This window comes from Hyperolius riggenbachi, chromosome 6, assembly GCF_040937935.1.
Source record: "Hyperolius riggenbachi isolate aHypRig1 chromosome 6, aHypRig1.pri, whole genome shotgun sequence".
Taxonomy (NCBI): domain Eukaryota; kingdom Metazoa; phylum Chordata; class Amphibia; order Anura; family Hyperoliidae; genus Hyperolius; species Hyperolius riggenbachi.
In genome coordinates this window covers 257,834,379-257,860,846 of record NC_090651.1, presented here as the reverse complement: position 1 = coordinate 257,860,846, position 26,468 = coordinate 257,834,379, and the positions used below count along the sequence as shown (strand labels likewise).

General features: G+C 46.2%; 1 protein-coding gene across 1 annotated transcript in view; it reads right to left on the bottom strand.

Moving 5' to 3' along the window:
• LOC137521455 (tyrosine-protein phosphatase non-receptor type 11-like) overlaps positions 1-26,125 on the bottom strand; it is a 286,220-nt gene extending 260,095 nt beyond the window's left edge. The window contains exon 1 of the mRNA XM_068240739.1: positions 25,914-26,125. Coding sequence (XP_068096840.1) covers positions 25,914-25,927 — 14 coding nt within the window. The 5' untranslated portion in view covers positions 25,928-26,125. The remainder of the gene's footprint in view (positions 1-25,913) is intronic.
• Between the last annotated feature and the right edge of the window lie 343 nt (positions 26,126-26,468).

Below are 26,468 nucleotides of genomic sequence, written 5' to 3'. Positions count from 1 at the left end.
ATAACTGCAGTCTTGCAAGGCTATGCTCTAGCCCAGCCAGGAATATGGAGAGTATCTAAGTTTACAAGACTGCAACGCACACCCCAAATCCGTTGACTGGGAACATGGATTTTAACACTAATTGTGTGCCTGGCAAGAACAATGAATGCTGGTGTCACATGGAGGCCCAAAACAGGCTGAAGCAAGGATCTGCACCCAATGGGCCACAACATGTCCTTGCAATGCCTGGAGCACCATTAGGATGCTGGGTTTGGGGTGCATCAGCAGGCAGCAGTGTATAATGTTAACGACGTGCCTCTGGAAGCAGGGCCGGCCCGCCCATGAGGCGGGGTGAAACGTTTGCCTCAGGTGGCACTTCTGGGGGGGCGGCACCCGCCTGTCCGTGGGTGTGGAGGGCCGCCCGAGCTGGAGGGGATAGCGGGCAGGAAGGGGGTATTGGGCCTAGCGGCGGGGAGGGGGGGGGGGGGGAAGGGTCGGACCCCCCCTCCCTCGCCTGGGTCCCCCGTCCTCCGCTCCCCTCCAGCTTGTTACGTCGCTGGCTGCAGCTATAAGAGGCAACGGGCGGGGATCACTCACCTCTTCCTCGTTCCAGCGTGCGCTCCATTGACGTCACTTCCTCAGGCGTAGCAGGAAGTGACGTCAGTGGAGCGCAGGCTGGAACGAGGAAGAGGCAAATGATCCCCGCCCGTTGCCTCTTATAGCTGCAGCCAGCCAGCGACGTAACAAGCTGGAGGGGAGCAGAGGACGGGGGACCCAGGCGAGGGAGGGGGGGGGGGGGGTCTGACCCCACTCCCCGCCGCTAGGCCCAATACCCCCTTCCTGCCCGCTATCCCCTCCAGCTCGGGCGGCCCCCCCACACCCACGGCTTGGGGGGGGGGGGGCGATTTCTTTAAAGTTTGCCTCAGGCAGCAAATGGTCTAGGGCCGGGCCTGTCTGGAAGTGTAACTGCTGCGTATGTATGTATGTATGTATGTATGTATGTATGTATGTATGTATGTATGTATGTATGTATGTATGTATGTATGTATGTATGTATGTATGTATGTATGTATGTATAAATTTCACTGGGAAAATATAAACTGCAGCCATTCTTACACTGTTAGTGACCAACTGTGAAAAATTTGAGAACCCTGCCATTGAGTGACTGGGATTAAGATTCAGAAAGTGGGTGGAGCCTACAAAAGCCAATCAAAATTCACCTATTGATTTTAAAGGGGATTATTTAATTGCTGCCATTATTGCACTATTAATGGCACAAGCCTCAAACCTGGTACAGTTCATTTGGTGACTGGGGTTCAAATTCAGAAAAGGGGTGGCGCCACAAACAGCCAATCAGATTTGTTTCAATGATAATTATTGATGCCAAAGACCGCAAAGCTCACAAACTTGGTCATTGAGTAATTGTGTGTTAGGGTTAGAAAAACTGGCCGCAGCAAACACCAGCCAAATACATCCCTGGTCAACGTCGGGTCATCAGTGGGTGACTGGGATTAATATTCAGTAAAGTGGGTGGTGCCTACAACAGCCAATCAAAATTCACCTATTGATTTTAAAGGGAATATTTAATTGCTGCCATTCTTGCACTGTTAATGGCACAAGCCCCAAACCTGGTACTGTTGGTCATTGGGTGACTGGGGTTCAAATTCGGAAAAAAGGGTGGAGCCACAGCCAGATTTGTTTCATTTCAATGCAAATTATTGCTGTCAAAGACTGCAAAGCTCACAAACTATGTCGTCATTGAGTAATTGTGTGTTAGGGTTAGATAAAGTGGGTGGGGCCAACAAAAGCCAAATACATAACCCATCAGCTTATATATTTTTTCCCTTAAAGGGAACCAGAGACAAACCTTCAACATGAAATAAACATATCAATTGATAGCTTATAAAGAATAAATGCTCTACCTGATAATTTCGCTGCTCTGGTGTGCCTTTTTGAGTGTTTTTTTTTTTTTTTTTAATCCATTATTGCTCCAGGAAAAATCCAATATGGTTGCCGGCTCATACCTGTTCTGCTTCCGGGTTATGAACTGTTCTGGATGCGCTGTCTAGGCTCTATGAAACTATAGACAAGCACTGCTGCAGCAGCCTTTCAATCTGTGTGCATTCAACTTCATTATTCTGGTATGCTGTGTGGCTGCCTGTAGGAAGTGTCTCTCGTAGGAATGAAACTGCACAGATAATTATGATGACTGCACACAGATCACAGATTAAATACTACAGCAGCCACACTTGTCTATGGTTTCAGAGCTTCTTCCTTGGCAGGAGCAGCTCCTCCCAGTCATCAGAGCTCTATGTGATGCTGTGAGTAGGCAAAGCAGGAAAGCTGAGCCAGGAGGGGCAGACTTGGGCTTGAAAAGACTTCACAGAAGACTGACTCAGCTATAATGATTCCGGGTCAAACCTACACTAAATGCTCAGTCGGGGATTCTTATCAGAGCTGATAACAGACTGAGCAGAGAAGGATGAAAGAGAGCAGGGTAGGCGTTATCTCTAATGTTCCCACTGATAAATTAGTAAATTACACGAGGGTGCCTAGTCTCTGGTTCACTTTAAGTCCCCATCTCAGGTACACTTTAAACCTTGAATTCTTGTTTGTTTGTTTTTTGAATGCTCAGACATTTTTCAATTCGGCAGGTGGTTTTCAGAGCTCTGTGATCTCTTGTGTCATGCTGATCTTTCTGACATCAGTAGTATTTGAATCACACATCTAAAACAAGCATGAGGCTAAACCAGTCAGACTTCAGTCAGAGCACCCGATCAGCATGTCTGTTCAGGACGAAAGCCTCTTTTCCAGGGGCAGTTGATAGGCAGTGAAATGCCTCTCAAACTCTCACAACCGCTTGCTGCTGCTTGGTAACTGCTCACTGCTGCCTGGTAACTGCTTGCTGAGCACACAGTTCAACTGCCGTGGAAAAGAGGCATAATGGCCCGTTTCCACTACACGCAGATTGGATGCAGAAAAACTGACTCCAATGATGTCTATGGGCCTCTTTCCACAAAACGCAATTTTTCTGATGCAGATTTTCCCATAGGCATTCATTGGAGTCAGTTTTTCTGCATCCATTCTGCATCCAATCTGCGTGTAGTGGAAACAGGCCCTAAGGGCCTTCAGACTATCTGCGTATGAAGAATGCGTTTAAAATCAAAGAAACGCAAGTTGAAAAACGCATGCGTTTTTCTTGCGTTCTAATGCATATTCTATTGCGTTTTGCACACACACGTGACCCAGGGGAAAAAAAAAGAATTATGGGAACCGCAGAGGAAAACGGACGCTAAAAACGCAATAGTACGCGTTTTTGATACGCGTCCATAGACTTTCATTGCGTCCGTTTCTATGCGTGACGCGCAGAACTGCGTGCAGCAATGCGGATGAGAAACGTATGCGTCTCATACGCATTCATGTGAACTAGCCCATTCAAAATCATTAGGAGCCGTTTCTATGCGTTTTTGGTACCCAGACACGTTCCCTGAAAACGTCTAGGAACGCGCATAGTCTGAACAGGCCCTAAGGGCCGGTTTCCACTACAAAGTGATGTGAAGGCGACTACCTAGCCCCATAGCATCACTTCCGCATCTCCCGATGCGGAAGTGTATTGGAGGAGATAGGACGCGGCTGTAGGCGCATGCGGCCGTATGAGAATCTGCAGCATGCTGCAGATTCTCGGATTGCTCCACACCGCTCCGCACAACATGCACGCAGTGGAAACTCTTCCATTGCTGTGCATGTGTTTCAGGACACCTGCGGTGCGATGCAGCCATGTAGCCGCATCACACTGCTCCTAGTGCAAAAGGGCCCTAAGGGCTCATTTCCAAGGGCAGTTGAACTATGTGCTCAGCAAGCAGTTACCAGGCAGCAGCAAGCAGTTGTGAGAGTTTGAGGAGCTTTTTACTGCCTATCAACTGCTCATGGAAATGAGGCCTAAGGCGCCGTTCACACTGCACTCGTTTCCAGCCGCGTTTTGGAAACGCGTGCAGGTGGCCGACACGCACGACATCAGACATTGCATAGAGTGCAATGTCTGATGTTCACACTGCATGCGTTCCGGACCTGTGCGGTCCGGAAACGCATGCTGCACGCATTTTTTGTAAAAACGCATGGCTGTCCCATTCACTTTTCAGTGATGGGATCAGCCACGCAACGCATACGAACGCGGATGGCGTGCGTTCGTACGCGTTGCGGTCTGCATGCGTTGCGGTCTGCGTTCTGCAGTCTGAACGGGGCCTAAAAGTATTAAAGGATCAGAAGGACAGCCAGGCAATCTGCTTTAAGTAGAAATAAATGTGGCCTCCATATGGCTCGTATGTAGTAGGGGTGGTCAATGAGACACAAATTAGTTTGAGTTCATGCAGAATTATGCAACTGTTTATGCAAATTTTGTAACTTGAAAATACGCTACCCCTGCAGGATTTTATTAGTCTCAAACTAACTTGCATCTCACTAACCATCCCTATAGAGGAGTTGGAACCCGAGGAGTGGGAGTTGGAAATACCAGAAATCAGATTATCTACAGACTTCTCAGTCCTGGCATGGCAAATTGTGCATGATTCAATCTAGCGTGCTCTCTGCCTCAAAGAAAGGTTGTCTGTATCACACACAAAACATAATGGAAAGTTGTTCAAAGCTAAAGCAAGCCCTGGCAAAGCATGTGATGCAAAACAACATTATCAGACATTAGTGAGTAGGGAATGCTTGCAATTTCTCAGGAGCAGATGTGATAAGGCAAAGTGGAAGCAAGAACAAAGCGTGCAGTACTCCTAAGCTTCCCTACTGGTCAGTGATGCCTCCATCCCATTAAGGCCTGGGACCCATATACATGTTAAAAGGGTGCCGGGTGAAGCCGAAAAATGGCTCATCCTGCTATTGGAAGTTTCCAGGTAATCTCGGCTCTGGTACACTTAAAGGCCGGTTCACACAGACGACTGTCATGGGTTTTTATTGTCGTTTTTATTGTCATTTCAATACATAATTTCTACTGCTTCCAATATGTTGTGATGGGAGCGTTTTTGTGTTCGCTCTTGACAGCATTTAGGACAGCATTGTGGAGTCGGTACAAAAATCTTCCGACTCCAACTCCGACTCCTCAGTTTATGAAACTACGACTCCAACTCCGGGTAACCAAAATGGCCCCAAATGTGTAATATTTAACAGGGGTGTGGATTTTGTACCAAAATCACCCGACTCCTCAGTTTATGAAGCCACGACTCCGACTCCAGGTGCCCAAAATTGTCCCGACTCAGACTCCACATCCCTGATTTTCAAAAGCACTGCGGTTGGTTGACTTCTCTCAGAAGCCGCAGCTTCTGGAGTCGTCAGCATTCACCAACGACAATAGAAATCAATGGCAGTCACCTTCCAAAGCCAAAAAATGCTCTGGTTGTCTTTTCAAGGCGTCCTGGAGGTATGCGGCTGACAGGAAGTGGACCACAATTCTCAAGGCGGAAGACAGGAATCGGAACATATTCCTCTGGGCCATTAAATTGGTAAAGCATTTGCAAGCCTTTTATGGCAAACTATGTTAACCGCTTACCAAGACTTGACTAAAGGACATGGTGTTTAAAAGCGGTCATTGTTCAGCGTTTGAGGGCTCGTTTCCATGCAGCGCAGAGAATCACTCTCGACGAGGGGCTGAAGCGCCAGTCCCGGGCTGAAGCGCCCAGAAATGCAGCAAACCATGCGCGGCAATTCAGTGGTGAATCACCACGCATGGATGGAAACTGCAGACAGTGCAGTCTATGCACTGTCTGCTGTCCCTGCGATCGCGTTTTCATAAGCGCACATGAAATAACGCTACATGGAAACGAGCCCTGAAAGAACAGAAATGACAGGCCTCCTCAGATGTCTGTGTGAACTGGCCCTGTTGGCCTGCATAAGACAAGTTATGGAAACTCGGACGGCAACTGCAATAATAATCATCTAGAGTGTTTACTAATCCCCTATACAGTGTTTCCCAACCCTATCCTCAAGGCCCACCAACACTGCAGGTTTTGTATAAACAGAAGCAGTTAATCAGCTCTGCTGCAACACTATTTACCTCACCTGTGATTATGTGTGGTTTCCTGCAAAACATGTACTGTTGGTGGGCCTTGAGGATAGGGTTGGGGAACTCTGTCCTATAATACTACCCTAAAATAAAAATAAAAATTCTGTCTTGTGCAGAACTGCAGTATATATAGAAAAAAATATAATTATTAAATAAGGCCTCTATTCCATGGACTGTTGAGCTGTGTGCTCAGCAAGCAGTTGCCAGGCAGCAGTGAGCGGTTACCAGGCAGCAACAAGCAGTTACCAGGCAGCAGTGGGCAGTCGAGAGGCATTTCCCTGCCTATCAACAGTCCGTGGAAAAGTGGCCTTAATGTCAGATTAAAAGCCACTGCCAGCATTTATCATATTTAAAGTGTCCCCATAGTGAAATGGATATTGAAACTGCCACATGTTGTCTAGCTGTCCTACTGATCCTCTGCCTTCAGTGCTTTTAGGCAGTGACTGAAGAAGTTTGCAAATCAGGGGCTCTGAATAAAGCAGGGCTGTGGAGTCAGTCCAAAAATCCACCGACTCCGACTCCTCAGTTTAGGATTCCACCGACTCAAACTCCTCTAATTTGCATATTACAATTTTGTTGATTAAAAGTATGTAACATGAAATTCGTCTCTTAACTGCCAACGCTTAGGAATTTTACAAGACAACTGAAGTGAGAAGGATATGTAGACTACTATATTTATTCCCTTTAGACTAAAACTAGTCCTTGGTAAGAGTACTTGTAAAAGGTACATACCGCAACAAAGAACATCTATCAGGCCCTAGGCAATGTAAGTGTGGGTACATGTAAATAAGGCCTCTATTCCATGCACTGTTGAGCTGTGTGCTCAGCAAGCAGTTGCCAGGCAGCAGTGAGCGGTTACCAGGCAGCAACAAGCAGTTACCAGGCAGCAGTGGGCAGTCGAGAGGGTACATGTAAGAATGATGTGCAGGTACTCTGCAGGGGAATGAGGAGATTGTAAACAGACAACACCTCTGTGTTCAATGTGCACAGCATTCTCAGTGGATTCCCTGTAGCTCTGTGGGGAGTGCATATGTAGAGTATAGTACTACTGTGTAACAAAGTAAACCTGAGACAGATGAAATTAAAGTTTTATACATACCTGGGGCTTCCTCCAGCCGCCTTCAGGATAATCAGTCCCTCGTTGTCCTCCTCCACCACCTGGATCTTCTGCTATGAGTCCAGGGACTTGAGCCAGTCAGGCGTAGTGCGCATACACACACTCCGCCGCCAGGAGCATACTACACCTGTGCAGCACTATTGCGCAGGTGCAGAATGTTCCTTGCTGTGGTAGCAGCACGGCCGGACAGCGCTGACTGGCTGTATTACCAGGACTCATAGCAAAAGATCCGGGTGGTGGAGGACAGTGAGGGACTGATTAGCCTGAAGGGGGCTGGAGGAAGCCCCAGGTATGTATAAAACTTTACTTTTCATCCGTCTCAGTTACCCTTTAATTTGTAGTCACCAAACCAAATTTTAATAACATATCAAATTATTTTATTTCATCAGCAAAGGGAGTGCATACATTTGCATAAATCAGCATCAATGCAGAATATCAATATATCATATCAAAAATATCATATTTTCTATTTTAATTACAGTTACAAATTCATTAGGAGTCGGAGTCGGTGCATTTTTTCCCCGACTCCGACTCCAGGCCCCCAAAATTGCCCGACTCCACGACTCTGACTCCACAGCCCTGGAATAAAGTCTGACCACATTCCAGAGTAAGGCCTAGTGCACACCGGAGCGTTTCCGCTGCGGTTTGCGATCTGCTTGCGGGTGCGGATCTGCTAGGGTAATGTATTTCAATGGGCTGGTGCACACCAGAGCAGGAGGCGTTTTGCAGAAACGCATACTCCCGGGCTGCAGCAGATTTTGGATTGCAGATGCGTTTCTGCCTCAATGTTAAGTATAGGAAAAACGCAAACCGCTCTGAAAAACGGCACTTCAGAGCGGTTTGCCAGGCGTTTTTTGTTACAGTAGCTGTTCAGTAACAGCTTCACTGTAACAATACAGGAAATCTACTACACCAAAACCGCTACACAAAACCGCAAAACGCTAGCTGAAACGCTACAGAAAAATAACAAAAAGCGTTTCAAAATCTGCTAGCATTTTGCGGATCTGCTAGCGGGTTTTGGTGTGCACCAGCCCTAAGATTCAAAAACTAGTGATGTCAAAAAGAGCAGTAGTATAGCCAGGTAACAGTCACTTCCAATGCGGTTAGAACCTGTGCCTGCATAGATACCTGCTCCACGACTTTGTGCACAATATTGCCTGAAACCATGGTCCCTTTAGGGTACTTTCACACTGACACATTGCATTGTAACAGACAGTTATGCACACTAACAGTGAGATTTAAAGTTTATGAACAGTCTTCTATAAACAGTTCACACCACAAATTGTGATGAAAGATTTCTGTTACCACACAGAACATACAGCGTGTCTCCAGACTCGCACAACGTTCGTCAATGAAGGTGCATATTGGTTAGTTGTGTTACATTACATGTCACTGTAAATGTTATTTTTGGTGGCATTATGTGTACATTGCACACATTGCAATGTCCTAGTGTTAAACTAGCCTAATGCTAGGTACCGGTATGTACATGATACAATTTACTGACAGATTTACTGTCAGATTGACTATTTTCAACAGGTCTGATCTGATATCTGATTGATTTTCTGTTCATTACTATGGAAAAAAACGGACCTGTTGGAAATAGTCAGTAAATCTGTCAGAAAAATCGTATCATGTGTACCTAGCATAATCGTGCCCATACATGGTACAACTTTTCCTTGTTATATAATTTTGTTCTATTATTCCGTTAGATCAAATAAAGATTTTTCCAACATGTCAGATTGAATTTTTATTAGAAAAAACAAAACAAAACAAAACAGGATAATCGTTTGTTTTTCCAGAGTAAAAAAAAAAAAAAAAAAAAAAAAAAAAAAATATAGATAATTTTCGACTTTCATTCGATTTGATTGTTTTGGTCAAATAATTGGGAAAATCAAACGTTTCTACTGTACCGAGCATGGGCACCATAATGCTGGGGATACACGGTACCTTTCTGTAACGTGTATCGACCAGCTGATAATATTCAGGTGGCCGGATCAAGCCGCTCGACTCCCGCCCGCTCGATCCCCGCCGGTGGACAATGGCAGGGAATAGAGCGCTGATTAGGAAGCGCCGGCGTGGGCGAGCGGCAATCGATCCGAGCGGACGAGCGGGGACGCGGCGGGGGTCGATCCGGCAGCTAATCGGCCGCCGGATCGACCCATGCATAAGTCAAGTGGTCACAGAGTCTAATGTGATATAGAGTAACCTCTCTGTCACCTTTGTTAAACAGCAGTTACTCAGCTCGGTGCAATACTGTTTACCACTTCCTGTGACAAAACAAGAGGTCGCAGGATGTAGTGGATGCTGAACCACGTCTACCACAGCATGAGAGACTGTGTATATAAATGTTCATGCAAACTCATGTTGGAGGACCACAGAATGGCCAACCAGCCCCGTGTGATACCACAAATAGCCTCCATGCCAAAATAGACCGCCTATACAACAGAATCTACTTGATCACATAACTATATGTGACTGATAGTATCAGTAATACGTACAAATAAGCTATAAGAGTGTGCACAGAGGTCGTGGCTGCATGTTTAAAGCAGCTTCGGCACATTTTACTCCAGTTCGGATTCTTTTATTTAAAAGAATAGTCAGGAAAGAAAAAAAAAAAAAAAAAAAAAAAAAACACTTTTCCTTTCGGCTGCTTACACACTAAGACGTTACAGGCGCACGTTAGTGCAGCCTGTAACGCTCCCCAACGCACAGCAATGTAACACAAGTGGGCTGTTCACACAGCCCACGTTGCGTTACATGTAACGCTGCACGTTCTTAAGAAAGTGCAGCATGCTACGGCGTTAGAGCGGCTTAAGCCGCGTTAGACTGTCTGCACATGCGCAGTCATGTTGGGGAGGAGCGGAGAGCGGCCAGGCACATGGCTAATTAATATTCACTGCACGGCGGGACCACGTGATGCCGCATGCGCACAAGAGTACGCATCACGGACGCCAGAGTGAGCTGCACAACGCGGCTCACTCTGACGTCCACAACGAAGAGCACCAGGCGTCGCGTTAGGTGCACGTTATGCGACCTTAATGTGGCACCTAACGCAACGTCTTAGTGTGCAAGTAACCTTAAGGGTCAAGAAAAGAAAAGAAAATTAAAAAAGTAGTATGCGTGCAGTACTAAAATCCCAAGTTATTTCTTGGCCAAACTTTCTGCATGGAGTTTGCATATGCCTCCTACAAGCATTTGTTCTCACACTGCCCAACAACATCAGGGCTCAGACCCACTAGAAGCCTTTTCTAAGCGCCAGTGATTTGAAAAAGCTCTTGCTAATGCAATGCTATGAGGCATTTTTATAAAATCACATTGTTCAAGTGGGATCACACCCATAGAATTACAATAGGAAGAGCTTTTCAAATCAGAAAGCGCTCAGAAAAGTGCTCCTAGTGGGTTCCATGCCTTAGATATGGGGTGAGATTCTATGAGAATGACAGATGAGAACTATGCAAATTGTGGCTTTTCCACTAAGAAATAAATACATAAATAAATACATAAATAAATAAATAAATAAAAGGGTGACCATAGTGCCATCTAATGCCATTTTTAGGCATAGGCAAAGAAGGCAGATGCCTGAGGGGACACCTGCAGGCGGAGTCCCCACAGAGCCATTCTGCATACAATGTGCTATATGGAATACTTACATGCCACTTATGGTTCCATTAAGAAAGGAAAGGACAGTAGTTACAACACATTAGCTAAACTAAAGAAGGCGCAAACAGCATAAACTTGACATGTCAAGTGCTATTAATGTGCTAACTTATGTCATGGTTTTAGATTTAGTCTATTTCTCACTGTAAGGGTTAAGAATTCAGGACATTAAATTATGGTCTCTACCTAGAGTTTAACTGTAATGCAAATTCACTGATAAGTAATTATAATAATCCTCTATGTGACCGGGAAGGGGGGGGGGGGGGACATCTGAGAGCGGGGGAACAAATAAAGGTATTTACACAGGCTGGATTATGTCTGACCCAATCACTTCAGGGACATTGCTGGTCAGAGGCTGTACAGCTGATGACGCACCCTGTTGCTATGCTGACAGAGTGGCGCCTATATGGTGCCCTGCAGTAGGCGGGCTGAGATGTGCCACCAAAGGTATAAGCCGTCGCTTGGCTGAGCTTATCCGCCTGCCAGATCTCTTGACGAACAGCGGTTGCTAGTCAGGAGCTGCTGTATACATGCAGTGTTATCAGCAGAGGTAGTTGTTACTGGTCGCCGCAGCAGACCTTAATCTAGAGTTTGTACAGGGTTTAACCACTTTATCCGCCACTACAGCATATCTACGTCCTCTGACTTCATCTAAGCCACGAGTCAGTAGATATACGTCTTGTAGCAGAAGCAGTGCTGTGCAGGATTGGGCTTGCTCCTGTGCACATTTCTGGCACTATCTGATGCAGCACGAATTGGTGAACGAGAATATATGTTTCCTGAGCTAATGAGATTGAGGTTTACCATTAAAATACTTTTATTTTCTCAGTTCATAGTGAAAAATACACTCTGTGGCATTATTTCAGAATCAAATATTTTCACCATAAATTATGACAGGAACATAATCTAAGTTTTGTGATTAGCAGTAAGAATAGCCAAAACACAATTTGTGTTTTTTTATCTACAGTAGCACTCTTTATTTTTAAATTGGAATTGGTAAAACTGAGAAATGATGTGTTTTTTTCTATTTTTTTCCTTGTTTTCCCATTAAAATTCATAGAAAACAAAATTGTTCAAGGGAAAAAAATGGCATACAATGAAAGCCAAGTTTGACTTGAAAAAAAAACAATTTTCATTTCTGTGTCATAAGTAGGGATAAAGTTATTTCTGATTAAATAAGGTCCATAAGTGGGAAACAAGGTCTAGATGCGAAGTGGTTAAGACATTAAATTGTTCAAGATTTGTCTAAATGGGAACTCAGCAAAAAAATAAAATAAAAAAGACTAATGAACGCAAGACTGTCAAAAGCTTGAAATCAGATTTAACCTTTGAATATAAGGCTGCTTTCACAGTGCAACGTTACAGCCGCACGTTACAGCCAGGGCTGTGGAGTCGGAGTCGTGGAGTCGGGCAATTTTGGGTGCCTGGAGTCGGAGTCGGGAAAAAATGCACAGACTCCGACTCCTAATGAATTTGTAACTAATTAAAATAGAAAATATGATAAAATGTTCTATTTCTCAGATAATAGTCAATAAAAATAATGTATATATACAGTAATAGCTGTGCTTAGTCCACAAAAATGAAATAAACCAATCAAAATGAGTTACTTGTGCTGCTTCAATAAAGCAGTCCCCGTATTTTTAGGCTTCTTGCACACCAAGACGTTGCATTAGGTGGCACGTTAAGGTCGCATAACGTGCACCTAACACAACGTATGGTGCTGCAAGAGCCGACGGTAGAGTGAGCCGCGTTAGGCGGCTCGAGTCCTATAATGTCTCCCAGAGTGGCGCTGATTGGCCAGCGGGACCACGTGATGCGGAGCGACACACTCCGCATCACGTGGTCCCGCCGGCCAATCAGCGCCCGCCAGTGCAGTGAATATTAAGTAGCCATGTGCGCGGCTACTGTAGCTGGCTCTCCCCGCCTCCTCTCCGCCCCCCACTGCGCATGTGCAAACAGTCTAACGCGGCTATAGCCGCTCCAACGCCGTAGCATGCTGCACTTTGCACAGAACGTGCAGCGTTACATGTAACGCAACGTGGGCTGTGTGAACAGCCCACTTGTGTTACATTGCTGTGCGTTGGGGGAGCGTTACAGGCGCACTAACGTGCGCCTGTAACGTCTTGGTGTGTAAGCAGCTTTAAGGTCAGATATACATATCTGATTGTGACTGTACAGTATATATGATGTGTACACAGGAATCTCTTATATATACTAAATAACATCTATGCTGTAAGAATAAAGCCTGATGTGTAGCCGTGTCACTAACAGAGATGGTCAATGAGATGGAAATAATTGTGCATTGATGCTGATTTATGCAAATGTATGCACTCCCTTTGCTGATGAAATCAAATAATTTGATATGTTATTAAAATTTGGTTTGGTGACTACAAATTAAAGGGTAACTGAGACGGATGAAAAGTAAAGTTTTATACATACCTGGGGCTTCCTCCAGCCCCCTTCAGGCTAATCAGTCCCTCGCTGTCCTCCACCACCCAGATCTTTTGCTATGAGTCCTGGTAATACAGCCAGTCAGCGCTGTCCGGCCGTGCTGCTACCACAGCAAGGAACATTCTGCATCTGCGCAATAGTGCTGCACAGGTGTAGTATGCTCCTGGCGGCGGAGTGTGTGCATGCGCACTACGCCCGACTGGCTCAAGTACCTGGACTCATAGCAGAAGATCCAGGTGGTGGAGGAGGACAACGAGGGACTGATTATCCTGAAGGCGGCTGGAGGAAGCCCCAGGTATGTATAAAACTTTAATTTCAGCTGTCTCAGGTTTACTTTGTTACACAGTAGTACTATACTCTACATATGCTCTCCCCACAGAGCTGCAGGGAATCCACTGAGAATGCTGTGCACATTGAACACAGAGGTGTTGTCTGTTTACAATCTCCTCATTCCCCTGCAGAGTACCTGCACATCATTCTTACATGTACCCACACTTACATTGCCTAGGGCCTGATAGATGTTCTTTGTTCTGGTTTGTACCTTTTACAAGTACTCTTACCAAGGACTAGTTTTAGTCTAAAGGGAATAAATATAGTAGTCTACATATCCTTCTCACTTCAGTTGTCTTGTAAAATTCCTAAGCGTTGGCAGTTAAGAGACGAATTTCATGTTACATACTTTTAATCAACAAAATTGTAATATGCAAATTAGAGGAGTCGGAGTCGAGGAGTCGGAGAAATCCTAAACTGAGGAGTCGGAGTCGGTGGATTTTTGGACCGACTCCACAGCCCTGGTTACAGCAGCCCCTAACAGCAGAACAACTGACAGTAATGATAAATCAATGGGTTGTTCACAGTGCCCACGTTGCTTTGGAGTATAACGCCTGCACGTTAAATGAAAGTGCAGCATGCTGTGCATTATACTCGTATTTCGCTGCGTTCGAATGTTTGCACATGCTAATTTTTTTTTTTTAAATGTGCCACATGCGCTGTTTTCGTTCGATCAGTATGCGTCAAAAAGTATGCATCAAGAGACGCATAACGCAGTTCAATGTAACGTCCAACTTCAAAAGCTAACATGCGTTGTGTTAGGTGAACATTATGCAACCTAAACGTCGCATCAAACGCAACGTCTTAGTGTGAAAGAGCCCTAAAATAAGAGTACCGGATTCTAGAAAAATCCTAACCAGGAGTAGGACTATGAATAGAATGGTTTGAAAACAGAATGGCAAAAGTACATTTTGTTACAAACTGTCAATTCTGCATTTGTGTAAGGCCTCGTTCACATCATTTAGCGCAGATGGCTGTGCGATCGGAACGCAACACGTCCAATCGCACGCCATCTGCGCTCCTATGCGCTGCGCTGCAGATCCCATTCATTACAATGAATGGGATCTGCGCTGCGATTCCCAAAAATGCGTGCAGTACGCGATAGCGCAATCGCGCTGCCACGCAGCGCATATGATGGGAACGGTAGAAGGGCTGTCTATGCCCTTCTACCGTTCTTGCGTGTCGCACACTATACGCGCTGCCAAAATGCGCACGGCAGCACGTATAGTCTGAACGAGGCCTTATAACTGTTGTATAGGCTTGATCACACCCGCCTAAGGGCCCTTTCCCAGAGCGGCTGAACCACGTGCTTGTCAGGCAGTTCAGACTGAGGACAGCAATCACCACACTCAGATGCAACTCAATTTGGGAGGGGGGAGGGCACCGCAAGTAAGTACCCAGCCGATGAATGGGAGCAGTTGACAGGCGGTGAGTTCACCACATCACATTTGTGCAATAGGAGCACGGCAGCAGCACGCCACCAAGTCAACAGATAAACAGTCATTATAGCTCAGAGCAGTCAAGTGCAGACGTTTACAGCTCGTAAAAAAAGAGAGAATGTTTTAAGGGCACAGTCATGATATTTCCTTGGATTGAGCAGTGAATAGGAATAACATTAGCATATTGCATCTTTTACAGGGGTTTAATCCAAGAACCACCAACTGTCAAGCTTTAACATCCCCGGAACTCTAATTAGGTGCCCAACGTAGGCCTCTTTCACACAGGAGTCTGAACTGCACACTTGTCAAGCAGTTCAGCCTCTTAGCTGCAGCCTACTAGCGGCCACAAACGGCTGTGTTTGTGCCACCAAATATGTAATCATTGGCACATGGTGGTGGCAAAAAAACCTGCCTGGCCACCTGCCTAAGTGGCCACATTCATAAAAATCTATGAGGGGGTGGGGGTCAACTCTCCAATGGCCATGCAAGCATTAGCGAGCACCCAGCCAGTGCATGGGAACAGCCAACAGACGGTGAATTTACCACCTTCACCAGTTTGCTGGGCAATGCAGCCTCCTGTCTGCTGGTCACAAGTGACATTCAGGTGCAATAAAAATGCACCCAAATGGAAGCATTTGTAACACGTGTTAGTACTCAAATCTCAAGCTGATGCATGGCTGAGGTGTGACTATGTGGGGCCCTCTTTACCACGCATACTGAGCGCTAGCAAGCGCCCAGCTAGTGCACGGATGCAGCTGATAGGTAGTGAATTCACCGCCTTCAACCTCTCATTTGAAAGAGGCCTTATGCTGTTTGAATTAGAGATACAGAAAACCAGATTCTTAGATAAAAGCTTCAGGTATAGTAAAGTAATCTTTAAAAACAGAATTGCTGGATCCTTATTATGGCTGACAGCAGGACACTAAAATCACATTTCCCAAGTCAAATGTAAACTAAAGCCATAAGACAGTAACCGAAAACAATGTGTTTTTAGAAGTCTTTCAAAAGCAGTTAATCAAGGGTAGTGCTATTGAGCATTTATTCCAAAAACAGCATACAATAAAATCTTGGATTGCAAGTAACTTGGTTTAAAGAGAAACCGAAACCAAGGATTGAATTTCATCCCAAAATCAGTAGCAGATATCGCCTTTCCCATGAGAAATATTTACCTTTTCTCAAACGGATCATTAAGGGGCTCTGTATGGCTGATATTGTGTTAAAACCCTCCCACATTGTGATGTCAGCACCAGGGTGCTGACATCACACTGTGGGAGCCTTGTTGCATTGTGGGAAATAACAGCTGTTTCCAACTGCCAAAAATGCATCATCTCTTTCCACAGACATTACCTGCCAGCAGTAAAAATGCCATGTGATAAATGTCAGAATGTAAATCAGGGAGAGGAAAGATTTTACAATGGGCAAGCACTGACTAAATCATTTATAAATAATTATTGTAAAATGAAGCACTTTTTCTTCATTCTTTTCACTGTAGTTCCACTTTAAGAGCGCTTTGCAAGACCAAGAAAAAAAAAATTGTATGAAATTTCGGCGTGATACGCAAACAAAACATCAATATATAAGCATAGAATGTATACACGCGTCAAGTTGTCACAATTGATGTTTTGCCTCCTTTTTGACGCTGCAGGGTTGTAATAATCTAAGATTAGGGACCGTACAAAGTCACATTTCATTAAAGGGATACTGTGGGGGGGGGGGGGGGGGGTTCGGGGGAAAATATGAGTTGAACTTACCCGTGGCTTCTAATGGCTAATGGTCCCCCGCAGACATCCTGCGCCCGCGCAGCCACTCACCGATGCTCCGGCCCCGCCTCCAGTTCACTTCTGGAATTTCAGACTTTAAAGTCTGAAAACCACTGCGCCTGCGTTGCCGTGTCCTCGCTCCCGCTGATGTTACCAGGAGCGTACTGCACAGGCCCAGTATGGTCTGTGCCTTGAGCAGTATGCTCCTGGTGACATCAGCGGGAGCGAGGACACGGCAACGCAGGCGCAGTGGATTTCAGACTTTAAAGTCTGAAATTCCAGAAGTGTACTGGAGGCGGGGCCGGAGCATCGGTGAGTGGCTGCGCGGGCGCAGGATGTCTGCGGGGACCATTAGAAGCCACGGGTAATTTCAACTCATTTTCTCCCGACCCCCCTACAGTATCCCTAAGTCCTCAAAAGAAGGCAAAAGCAACTGTCGCTGGGGAGTTCCCTGTTAAAGAGTAACTCCAGTGAAAAATATCCTCTCCTTGATTTACATTATCACATGGGGACATTTTTACTGCTGGCAAGTGATGTTACTGGAAGGAGATGCTGCTTGCTTTTTTGGCCCCCCTCTCTCTCCTGAAAAAAAGATTCCAGCAGTTCCCATGGTTCAGAAGTGATTACTCTCATATAGTGGCACAGGACAGCAAAAAAAAAAAAAAAAAAAAAAAAAAAAGTGGAAGTAATCACACTACACACAACTCGTTTTTTTCATGAAACATTGCTTTTTCTTTTCCTTTTTTCACCTATGTTAAACCAATCCATTGGCATTGGGTTCATATTCGGTTACTATCCCCAACCTAGTACCTTCCCCTTACTTCCTTCGATACGGCTCTTTGCTCAATCAGGCCGCGTTTTATTAATAATAATTGCAGTATTTGTATAGCGCCTTTCTCCTGTCGGACTCAAAGCGCTTGCGAGGCAGCCACTAGAGCGCACTTAGTAGGCAGTAGCAGTGTTAAGGAGACTTGCCCAAGAAACTCCTTACTGAATAGGTGCTGGCTTACTGAACAGGCAGAGCCGAGATTTGAACCCAGGTCTGACGAAGGCGCAGAGCGCCGAAACGTGTAATGACGCTGCACGCTTACTGAGTCACAGCCACGCCCACCCCGACAGCGAGACGGCTCTCCCCAACCACCGGGACTCGCGCTGCTGGCCACAGTGCGTTGCTGCCGCCCTGCCTGGGAGTACAAGCGGTTGGCTTCACCGCTGAGAAGCGCTATTTTATCTAACTCTTGTGAGTATAATATTTATATCACTAATAAAAACCACATAGGTAATGCACTATAGTGCGCTCCATTTTTTTCATAGATACTTAATTTGAACCCAGGTCGTCTGTGTCAGACCTGGATTACTCATATTTTGGTTTTAGATAGCCACTAACATGCAATCAAGCACTTCCATGGACTTGTTAAAAACTTCTTGGGTTAAATAGGGCTGAGACACACCAGAAAGGTTCCTCAAACGCTAGAGGTTTCAAAAGCTCTTCCCAATGTAATGCTATGGTTTTTTTTTTACAAAACCTCATCGCTCCAGTGTGCATAGACACATAGGATAACATTAGCAGGAGGTTTCAAAAACTCAAAACACTCAGAAAAACACTCCTCTGGTGTGCACCAGGCCATAGACCTTTTCATGAAAGAATGACACACCGAAGCAAAAGAAAAAAAAAAAAAAAAAAAAAAGGACGGACAACTTTAGTCTCCAAATATGTTAATATATTTGTTCATAATCCGCTGGTATTACATCAAGTCAGGATCTTTCCAATATAAGATATTACTATTCTATGTGTAAATTCTTTCCCGTTAAGGCTGGATTCACAGTGGGCAGTTGCATAACGCACATGTCATAATGTGCGTGAACTGCAATGGAGACTGGACGAAGACAATTCAAATCCTGCATGCAGCAAGTTAGGATATCATAAACAGTAACAATGCAGAGATGTTAACAGGCCCATAGAATTGTATGGGCAGTGAGATTACATTTACATTACGTTACGTTCCGATAGTGTTTCCGTCCGTGTTGGGGGTTTTTTTAGGCCTTTTTTTTTTTCGCGATTCCCGGCGCTTGGGTGGATGATTCGTTTTTCTGCTTAGCGGTTTTCTAAGCGTTTTTTCCCAAGCAGTTCTGTAATTCACTCCCGGACGCAAGTCAGGAAGTGAACTCTTTGACCTGGAAAAGAATAAATACAATGTATTTATTCTTAACAACGCAGGCGCAATCGCCTTAATGCGCGTTTTTGTACGCAGTCGTTGATTTTTCTATACCTTTCATTGAGGCGGAATCTCCCAAAAATGGAACATGCACCGCTTTTCTAGCTGCACCGCGTACGACCCGCACTGATATGAACCTTTTCATTGACATTCATTGCCCACTGTCGGGGGGGCGATTTGAAAAACCACAGGCGGGTGAAAAAAAAAAAAAAAGCCTAAAACGCCTGCAGTGTGAACGAGCCCTCAAACTTAGTCCTACTTGAAACAGTGACAGAAGAAGAATCTTCCCCAGCTGGAAATACTCAAAATTGTCTTGTGGATAAGAAAATGCATAAAAACCAAAAAGCAACAATAATATCTGCACAACGGACACGTAAACCAATTTGGAAACACCCCCTACATGTTCCCCAGCTGACATGAGGAATACAAATTAAAGTTTTCTTAACATGCACACTTCAGCAGCTACAAAAAAATCATAACAGAAGGAAGAAAATAAAATATGGCTGAGCAATGGATGGACACTACTTAGCAAAGCGATGAAGCTTGAAAACAACATTAAAGTAGTAAATTATCTGCCAACAAGTCACATAAAATAATAAAAACAACAAAGACACAGCCATAGCCCCAAAAAACAACAAAGACATACAAATGGGTTAAAGGGAACCCGTGGTGTGAGGGATACAGAGGCTGTTTAGAATTACAGTCAGGAACATAAATATTGAGACATCGACAATTCTAACTTTTTTGGCTCTATACACAACCTCATCATTGCTAACCCAGTAAAGCCCGAGTCAGCTGAGTCAGAGTGCCTGATCTGCTGTATGCTTGTTCAGGGTCTGTGGCTAAAAGTATTAGAGACTTTGGCCCATTTGCAATTCACTTTTTCTCCTGGAGTTTTCTCCTGGGTGATATTTTTACAACTTGCCAATAAAATGCCTTTTAAATCACCAGCAAGCAAGACAATACATTTACTTTTTGGTACTTTTTCAATTTAAAAGTGCTGAAAGGTTATTTTAAAAAGAAGTTTAAAAATCATCTCCTAGGAGAAAACTCGGGAGAAAGTGAGTTGCATAGGATCAGGACTGCCAGACAACTGTCATTGTTTAAAATGAAATAAATATGGCAGCCTCCATATACCCCTCACCTCAGGTTCCCTTTAAATTCAACAGAAAATGGTTGATAACTAAAACAGACATGAAAAAAACCCATACAAAGCACAGTTTAGAAATAGGGAATTCAGACAAAATGAGGAAAAGTGGGGTTATGGACAGGGGAAAAAGGAAACCGTTACCTGGAAAAGAAGGGAAACGGTGAAAGCGAGCAGACCATCGATAAGAGACATGAGAAAGTGATAAAATGAGGAAAAGGAGAAAAACAATGAAAATAAGAAACGGCAATGAGGTGCTAATGTTTCTGCCTTGCATACAACTTGGAAATGGGCCAATCAAAATCGACAGGAAGTTATTTTGGTTGGCCCATTTAAAGGGCAACTGAAGCAAGAGAGATATGGGGGCTGCCATATTGATTTATTTTTAAGCAAGACCAGTTGCCTAGCTATCCTGCTAATCCTCTGCCTTTAATACTTATAGCCATAGCCCCTAAACAATCATGCAGCAGATCAGGTGTTTCGGACATTGTCAGATCTGAAAGATTAGCTTCATGCTTGTTTCTGACATTATTTAGACACTACTGCATCCTAATAGACCAGCAGGACTGACATGCGACTGTTATTGTATAAAAGGAAATAAATATGGCAGCTTCCATATATTTCTCACTTCAGTTGTCCTTTAAAAGGAGCATACAGCTTGCATGAAATCTGCACGCAGGTGAGATTTATTAACTGACCATTTCACACAGATGAGGTGGGACAGGAGTTAACACACGTCCAACTTTACGCCTGATTGTCGTTTGAACGACTTGAAGGACAAACAACAAGTCGTTCAAACATCCTGTACACACTGGCCAATAAAGCAGCTGATATCCTAATTTACATGACGTTTAGCCAACTTGATAACGGACAATGGACTGGATAGAACAATGGAGTTGATTAAATGACTGATCAAATGACTATGTTTGAACATCTACTAGTTAGACAAATGACTAGCAGTTGTTTGTACATACATACGGACCTAACAGTCATTTGAACGACAGTTGGTCCAACTGATCCGCCAGGCGGATCGAGGCAAAGCTGCTGTTATCAGTCACCCGACTGCGCATACACACGTCCAACTTGTCGTTCAAAACGACAAGTCAGACGACAAGTTGGGCAGAAAATCAGGAAGCGTGTACGTAACTTTACAGAAACAAGCAAATGAAATGCAAGAGGAGAGAAAAATGTTGAAGACCAATAAAAAGTGGGGAAAAAAATGGAAAGTAGCAACAAGAGGATACATGCCAAGAAGGAGAAGCAATGTGGAAACAGGAGAAGGCAGGCCAAGAGGGAATAGAAGTGACAAAAAGAGGAAGAGACAGGCCAAGAAGGAAAAGAAGTGACAGAAAGGAGGAGGAGATAGGTCAAGAGGGAAGAGAAATAAACGGAAAGAGGAGACAGGCCAAGAAGGAAGAGAAGTGATGGACAGAGGAGGAGACAGGCCAAGAGGGAAGAGAAGTGACGGAAAGAGGAAGAGACAGGCCAAGAGGGAAGAGAAGTGATGGACAGAGGAGGAGACAGGCCAAGAGGGAAGAGAAGTGACGGAAAGAGGAAGAGACAGGCCAAGAGGGAAGAGAAGTGATGGACAGAGGAGGAGACAGGCCAAGAGGGAAGAGAAGTGACGGAAAGAGGAAGAGACAGGCCAAGAGGGAAGAGAAGTGATGGACAGAGGAGGAGACAGGCCAAGAGGGAAGAGAAGTGATGGACAGAGGAAGAGACAGGCCAAGAGGGAAGAGAAGTGATGGACAGAGGAGGAGACAGACCAAGAGGGAAGAGAAGTGACGGTAAGAGGGAGACATGCCAAAATGAAAGAAGTGTTGGAAAGAGGCAGAGACATACCGAGAGTAAAGGGAAGTACTTGATAAAAAGAGGTTAGGGCACACCAAGAGGGAAGAGAAATACGAGAAAGAGGAGAAAAGATGCAGTGAGAGAAGAGATGTGGTAAAGAGGAGGATGAAAAAGGCCAAAAGAAAAAAAAAAAAAAAAAAAAAAGTCTGAAATGGGGGAAGAGAGGCAACAGATAAAAGATAGGTAATGAAAGGTGGAGACAATCAACTTTTAAGTAAAAATGCATTAATAGGTAATAAAGTTTAATCTCATTATAGTAAAACTTTAGGTATAGTAAACTAACCAACCAGGTCCTGGCCAAGTGCCAATATAAGTATATTGGAGTAACGTCTGGTATAGTAAATACAGATAATAGAACTTCTGTTAAAATCAGGGATGCTCACCGGATGCATTCACGAGAAATCATGAGTGATTACTCGTGATTCAAATGATGTTTAATTGGTGCAGGTGTGCGGCGGTGATACAAGGGGTTATTTACCATTAATTCCGCCATCCGCCCTGCGCTCCAACGAGCTTGCACGCGTCCTATTGGTCGTGTTGCAAGCCTCACACCAGCACACTTCCTCCTTCCTGCTTGACGGAAGAAGTACGCTGGTGTGAGGCTTGCATTGCGACCAATAGGCGAATGCATCCGGTAAGCATCATTGGTTAAATTAAACTTGTTTTTTGGCCCGTGCAGTATTCTGTATCTGGCTATAGTGGAAGGTGGGCAGGCACGTGTCATACGTCAGTTGGAGACCCATGAGCCGTAGTCGGTGGGTGTGCTGGCAGCCACTTGCAGCCTGCTCACTATCTGCACACTACTCTGGGCCTGTGTGGACTGCCTCAAAAGCACCAGCCAATGAGACCTATGCTTCCTGTGTAAGCTGCTGCCTGATCACTGAGGAAACTTCCTTTCATCTGTGAATTGCTCGTCCATGGCTCCAACACTACAGTATCATCCAGGCTGCACAGGAATGTGGGAAGAGGAACACACTATAAGTACTGTACCTGAATTAAAGTGGACCCGAACTCTTGCACAGGACTGAAGAAATATACAGAGGAATGCACCCTGTATGTATTTAGACTTTAGCCTGTTTAATGCCCCCTTATCGATGTCTAAACAAGTTGTAAAAAGATCTCTCCCCTGTGTCACATGACTGCCCTGACCTCTCCCCTGTGTCACAAAGAAAAAAATGACACAGTACTATGGTATACTTTATGTGCTTGAGTATGAATTTCTGATTTTGTAAACTACTTTGCCCAGTCTCGGTCCTTTGGAGTTTACTATAAAGTCATTCTATTCTATAATACATAAGATACATAAGGGGAAATTAAAGACAAATGACACAGACGAGGAAAAGATAACTGATGATACAGATGTATAGAGAGAAAATAAATGATAATGACGGCAAAGAACAGGCATAGAAAACCGGTGATGCGGATAAAAACACATTGAAAGAAGTGACATAAGAAATGTGGAAATTACATAATGAACAGATGAGGAAATGGTGGGAGGACAGAGAGAAAATGATAATTTATTTTTATCAGAAGCAGCAACAGACAGAGGGGTGTGGCAGGAGCATGGACAGACTGAGGGTGCAACAGAAACAGGAGTGACAGAAGCAAAAGCTTGGACAGACAGGGAGGTATGACAATCAGAAGTGTGGATAGGTGGGGGGGTGTGACAAAAGCAGAAGCATGGACATGCGGGGGGGGGGGGGGGGTGCATGACAAAGGTAGAAGAATGGACATGCAGGGGTGTATAACAAAAGCAGAACAGTGGACAGGCAGGCAGGTGTGACAAAAACGTGGACAGACAGGGGTTGTGACATAAGCATGGACAGATAGCATGGTGTGACATAAGCATGGACAGATAGCGGGCTGTAACATAAGCATGGACAGATAGTGCGGCGTGACAGAAATGTGGACAGATAGCATGGTGTGACAGAAGCGTGGGCAGATAGCGTAGCGTGATGTGGCAGAAGCGTGGCGTGGCAGAAGCGTAGCGTGGTGTGACAGAAGCGTGGAATGACAGAAGCGTGGAATGACAGAAGCGTGGACAGATAGTGTGGCGTGACAGAAGGGTGGACAGATAGTGTGGCGTGACAGAAGCGCGGACAGATAGTGTGGCGTGACAGAAGCGCGGACAGATAGTGTGGCGTGACAGAAGCGCGGACAGATAGTGTGGCGTGACAGAAGCGCGGACAGATAGTGTGGCGTGACAGAAGCGCGGACAGATAGTGTGGCGTGACAGAAGCGCGGACAGATAGTGTGGCGTGACAGAAGCGCGGACAGATAGTGTGGCGTGACAGAAGCGCGGACAGATAGTGTGGCGTGACAGAAGCGCGGACAGATAGTGTGGCGTGACAGAAGCGCGGACAGATAGTGTGGCGTGACAGATAGCGCGGACAGATAGTGTGGCGTGACAGATAGCGCGGCGTGACAGAAGCGTGGGCAGATAGCGCGGCGTGACAGAAGCGTGGGCAGATAGCGCGGCGTGACAGAAGCGTGGGCAGATAGCGCGGCGTGACAGAAGCGTGGGCAGATAGCGCGGCGTGACAGAAGCGTGGGCAGATAGCGCGGCGTGACAGAAGCGTGGGCAGATAGCGCGGCGTGACAGAATAGAAGCATAGACAGGTGTGTGTGTGACAGATGCAGAGTCAACAGATGGGGGCAAACAGAGGCAAAAGCATGGGCAGAAGGGGATAATAACAGACAGAAACGTGGACAGATGGTGGAGGGGGTGTTGGGGAGAGTGTTTAGGAGACAGAGGGCAGGTAGGTGGAAGTATGTCAGAGGGATGGGGCTGGCAAAGTGGCAGGGCGATAAAGCAGGGATGGGGTGTCAGGGCAACAGAGCAGGGATGGGGTGTCAGGGCAACAGAGCAGGCAGGGATGGGGTGTCAGGGCAACAGAGCAGGCAGGGATGGGGTGTCAGGGCAACAGAGCAGGCAGGGATGGGGTGTCAGGGCAACAGAGCAGGCAGGGATGGGGTGTCAGGGCAACAGCGCAGGCAGGGATGGGGTGTCAGGGCAACAGCGCAGGCAGGGATGGGGTGTCAGGGCAACAGCGCAGGCAGGGATGGGGTGTCAGGGCAACAGCGCAGGCAGGGATGGGGTGTCAGGGCAACAGCGCAGGCAGGGATGGGGTGTCAGGGCAACAGCGCAGGCAGGGATGGGGTGTCAGGGCAACAGCGCAGGCAGGGATGGGGTGTCAGGGCAACAGCGCAGGCAGGGATGGGGTGTCAGGGCAACAGCGCAGGCAGGGATGGGGTGTCAGGGCAACAGAGCAGGCAGGGATGGGGTGTCAGGGCAACAGAGCAGGCAGGGATGGGGTGTCAGGGCAACAGCGCAGGCAGGGATGGGGTGTCAGGGCAACAGCGCAGGCAGGGATGGGGTGTCAGGGCAACAGAGCAGGCAGGGATGGGGTGTCAGGGCAACAGAGCAGGCAGGGATGGGGTGTCAGGGCAACAGAGCAGGCAGGGATGGGGTGTCAGGGCAACAGAGCAGGCAGGGATGGGGTGTCAGGGCAACAGAGCAGGCAGGGATGGGGTGTCAGGGCAACAGAGCAGGCAGGGATGGGGTGTCAGGGCAACAGAGCAGGCAGGGATGGGGTGTCAGGGCAACAGAGCAGGCAGGGATGGGGTGTCAGGGCAACAGAGCAGGCAGGGATGGGGTGTCAGGGCAACAGAGCAGGCAGGGATGGGGTGTCAGGGCAACAGAGCAGGCAGGGATGGGGTGTCAGGGCAACAGAGCAGGCAGGGATGGGGTGTCAGGGCAACAGAGCAATAGAGCAGGCAGGGATGGGGTGATAGGGGAAGCACATTTCATAGAAGGTGGGTACGCTGCAATGAATGGGTGTTAGGCAGCACACTGCATGCCAGGCTATACCCAGCACACACAGCCCACACAAGCCGTCAGTTACCTGCGGGACGTCATGTCAGCTCTCCGCCTGGCCTGTAGCCCTTGCTAAGCGGACCGGTCTCCCTGAGCTCCTCTCCTCCACCACCCGCACAGATGGTGCTACCCGACTACCCGGCTTCGCAGCTTCATACAGATCCGGTCACCCCCAGTAAAAGCCCGTAACTCCGGGCTTCATAACGCCTCCCACAGACACACCCACCAACCCGCACAAACCGCATCGGGACCGCGCCCCTTCATAGAATATTTAACAAGGCCACGCCCCTGGACCGACCTGGGATTCGCTCTGAAGCCCACGACCAACAGCAAAGCAGCAGTTGCTGTCACTCCCAATTGCAGGCTGCTCATTGGCCCCTGGATGACGCACGTCAGAGTGCTGTACGCACCCCTTCCACATGGGAGGTGCGGTCCAATAGGAGACGTGCTGTAGAGTAGCTTCAGGCAGCTGCTTCACCTGAGTTTTGAGATGGGCCCGATGCAGGTAAATCTGCTGTTCCCATAGCAACCAATCAGAACGTTGCATTACTTTTGCAGCTTGGACATGCAACTATGACAGAAG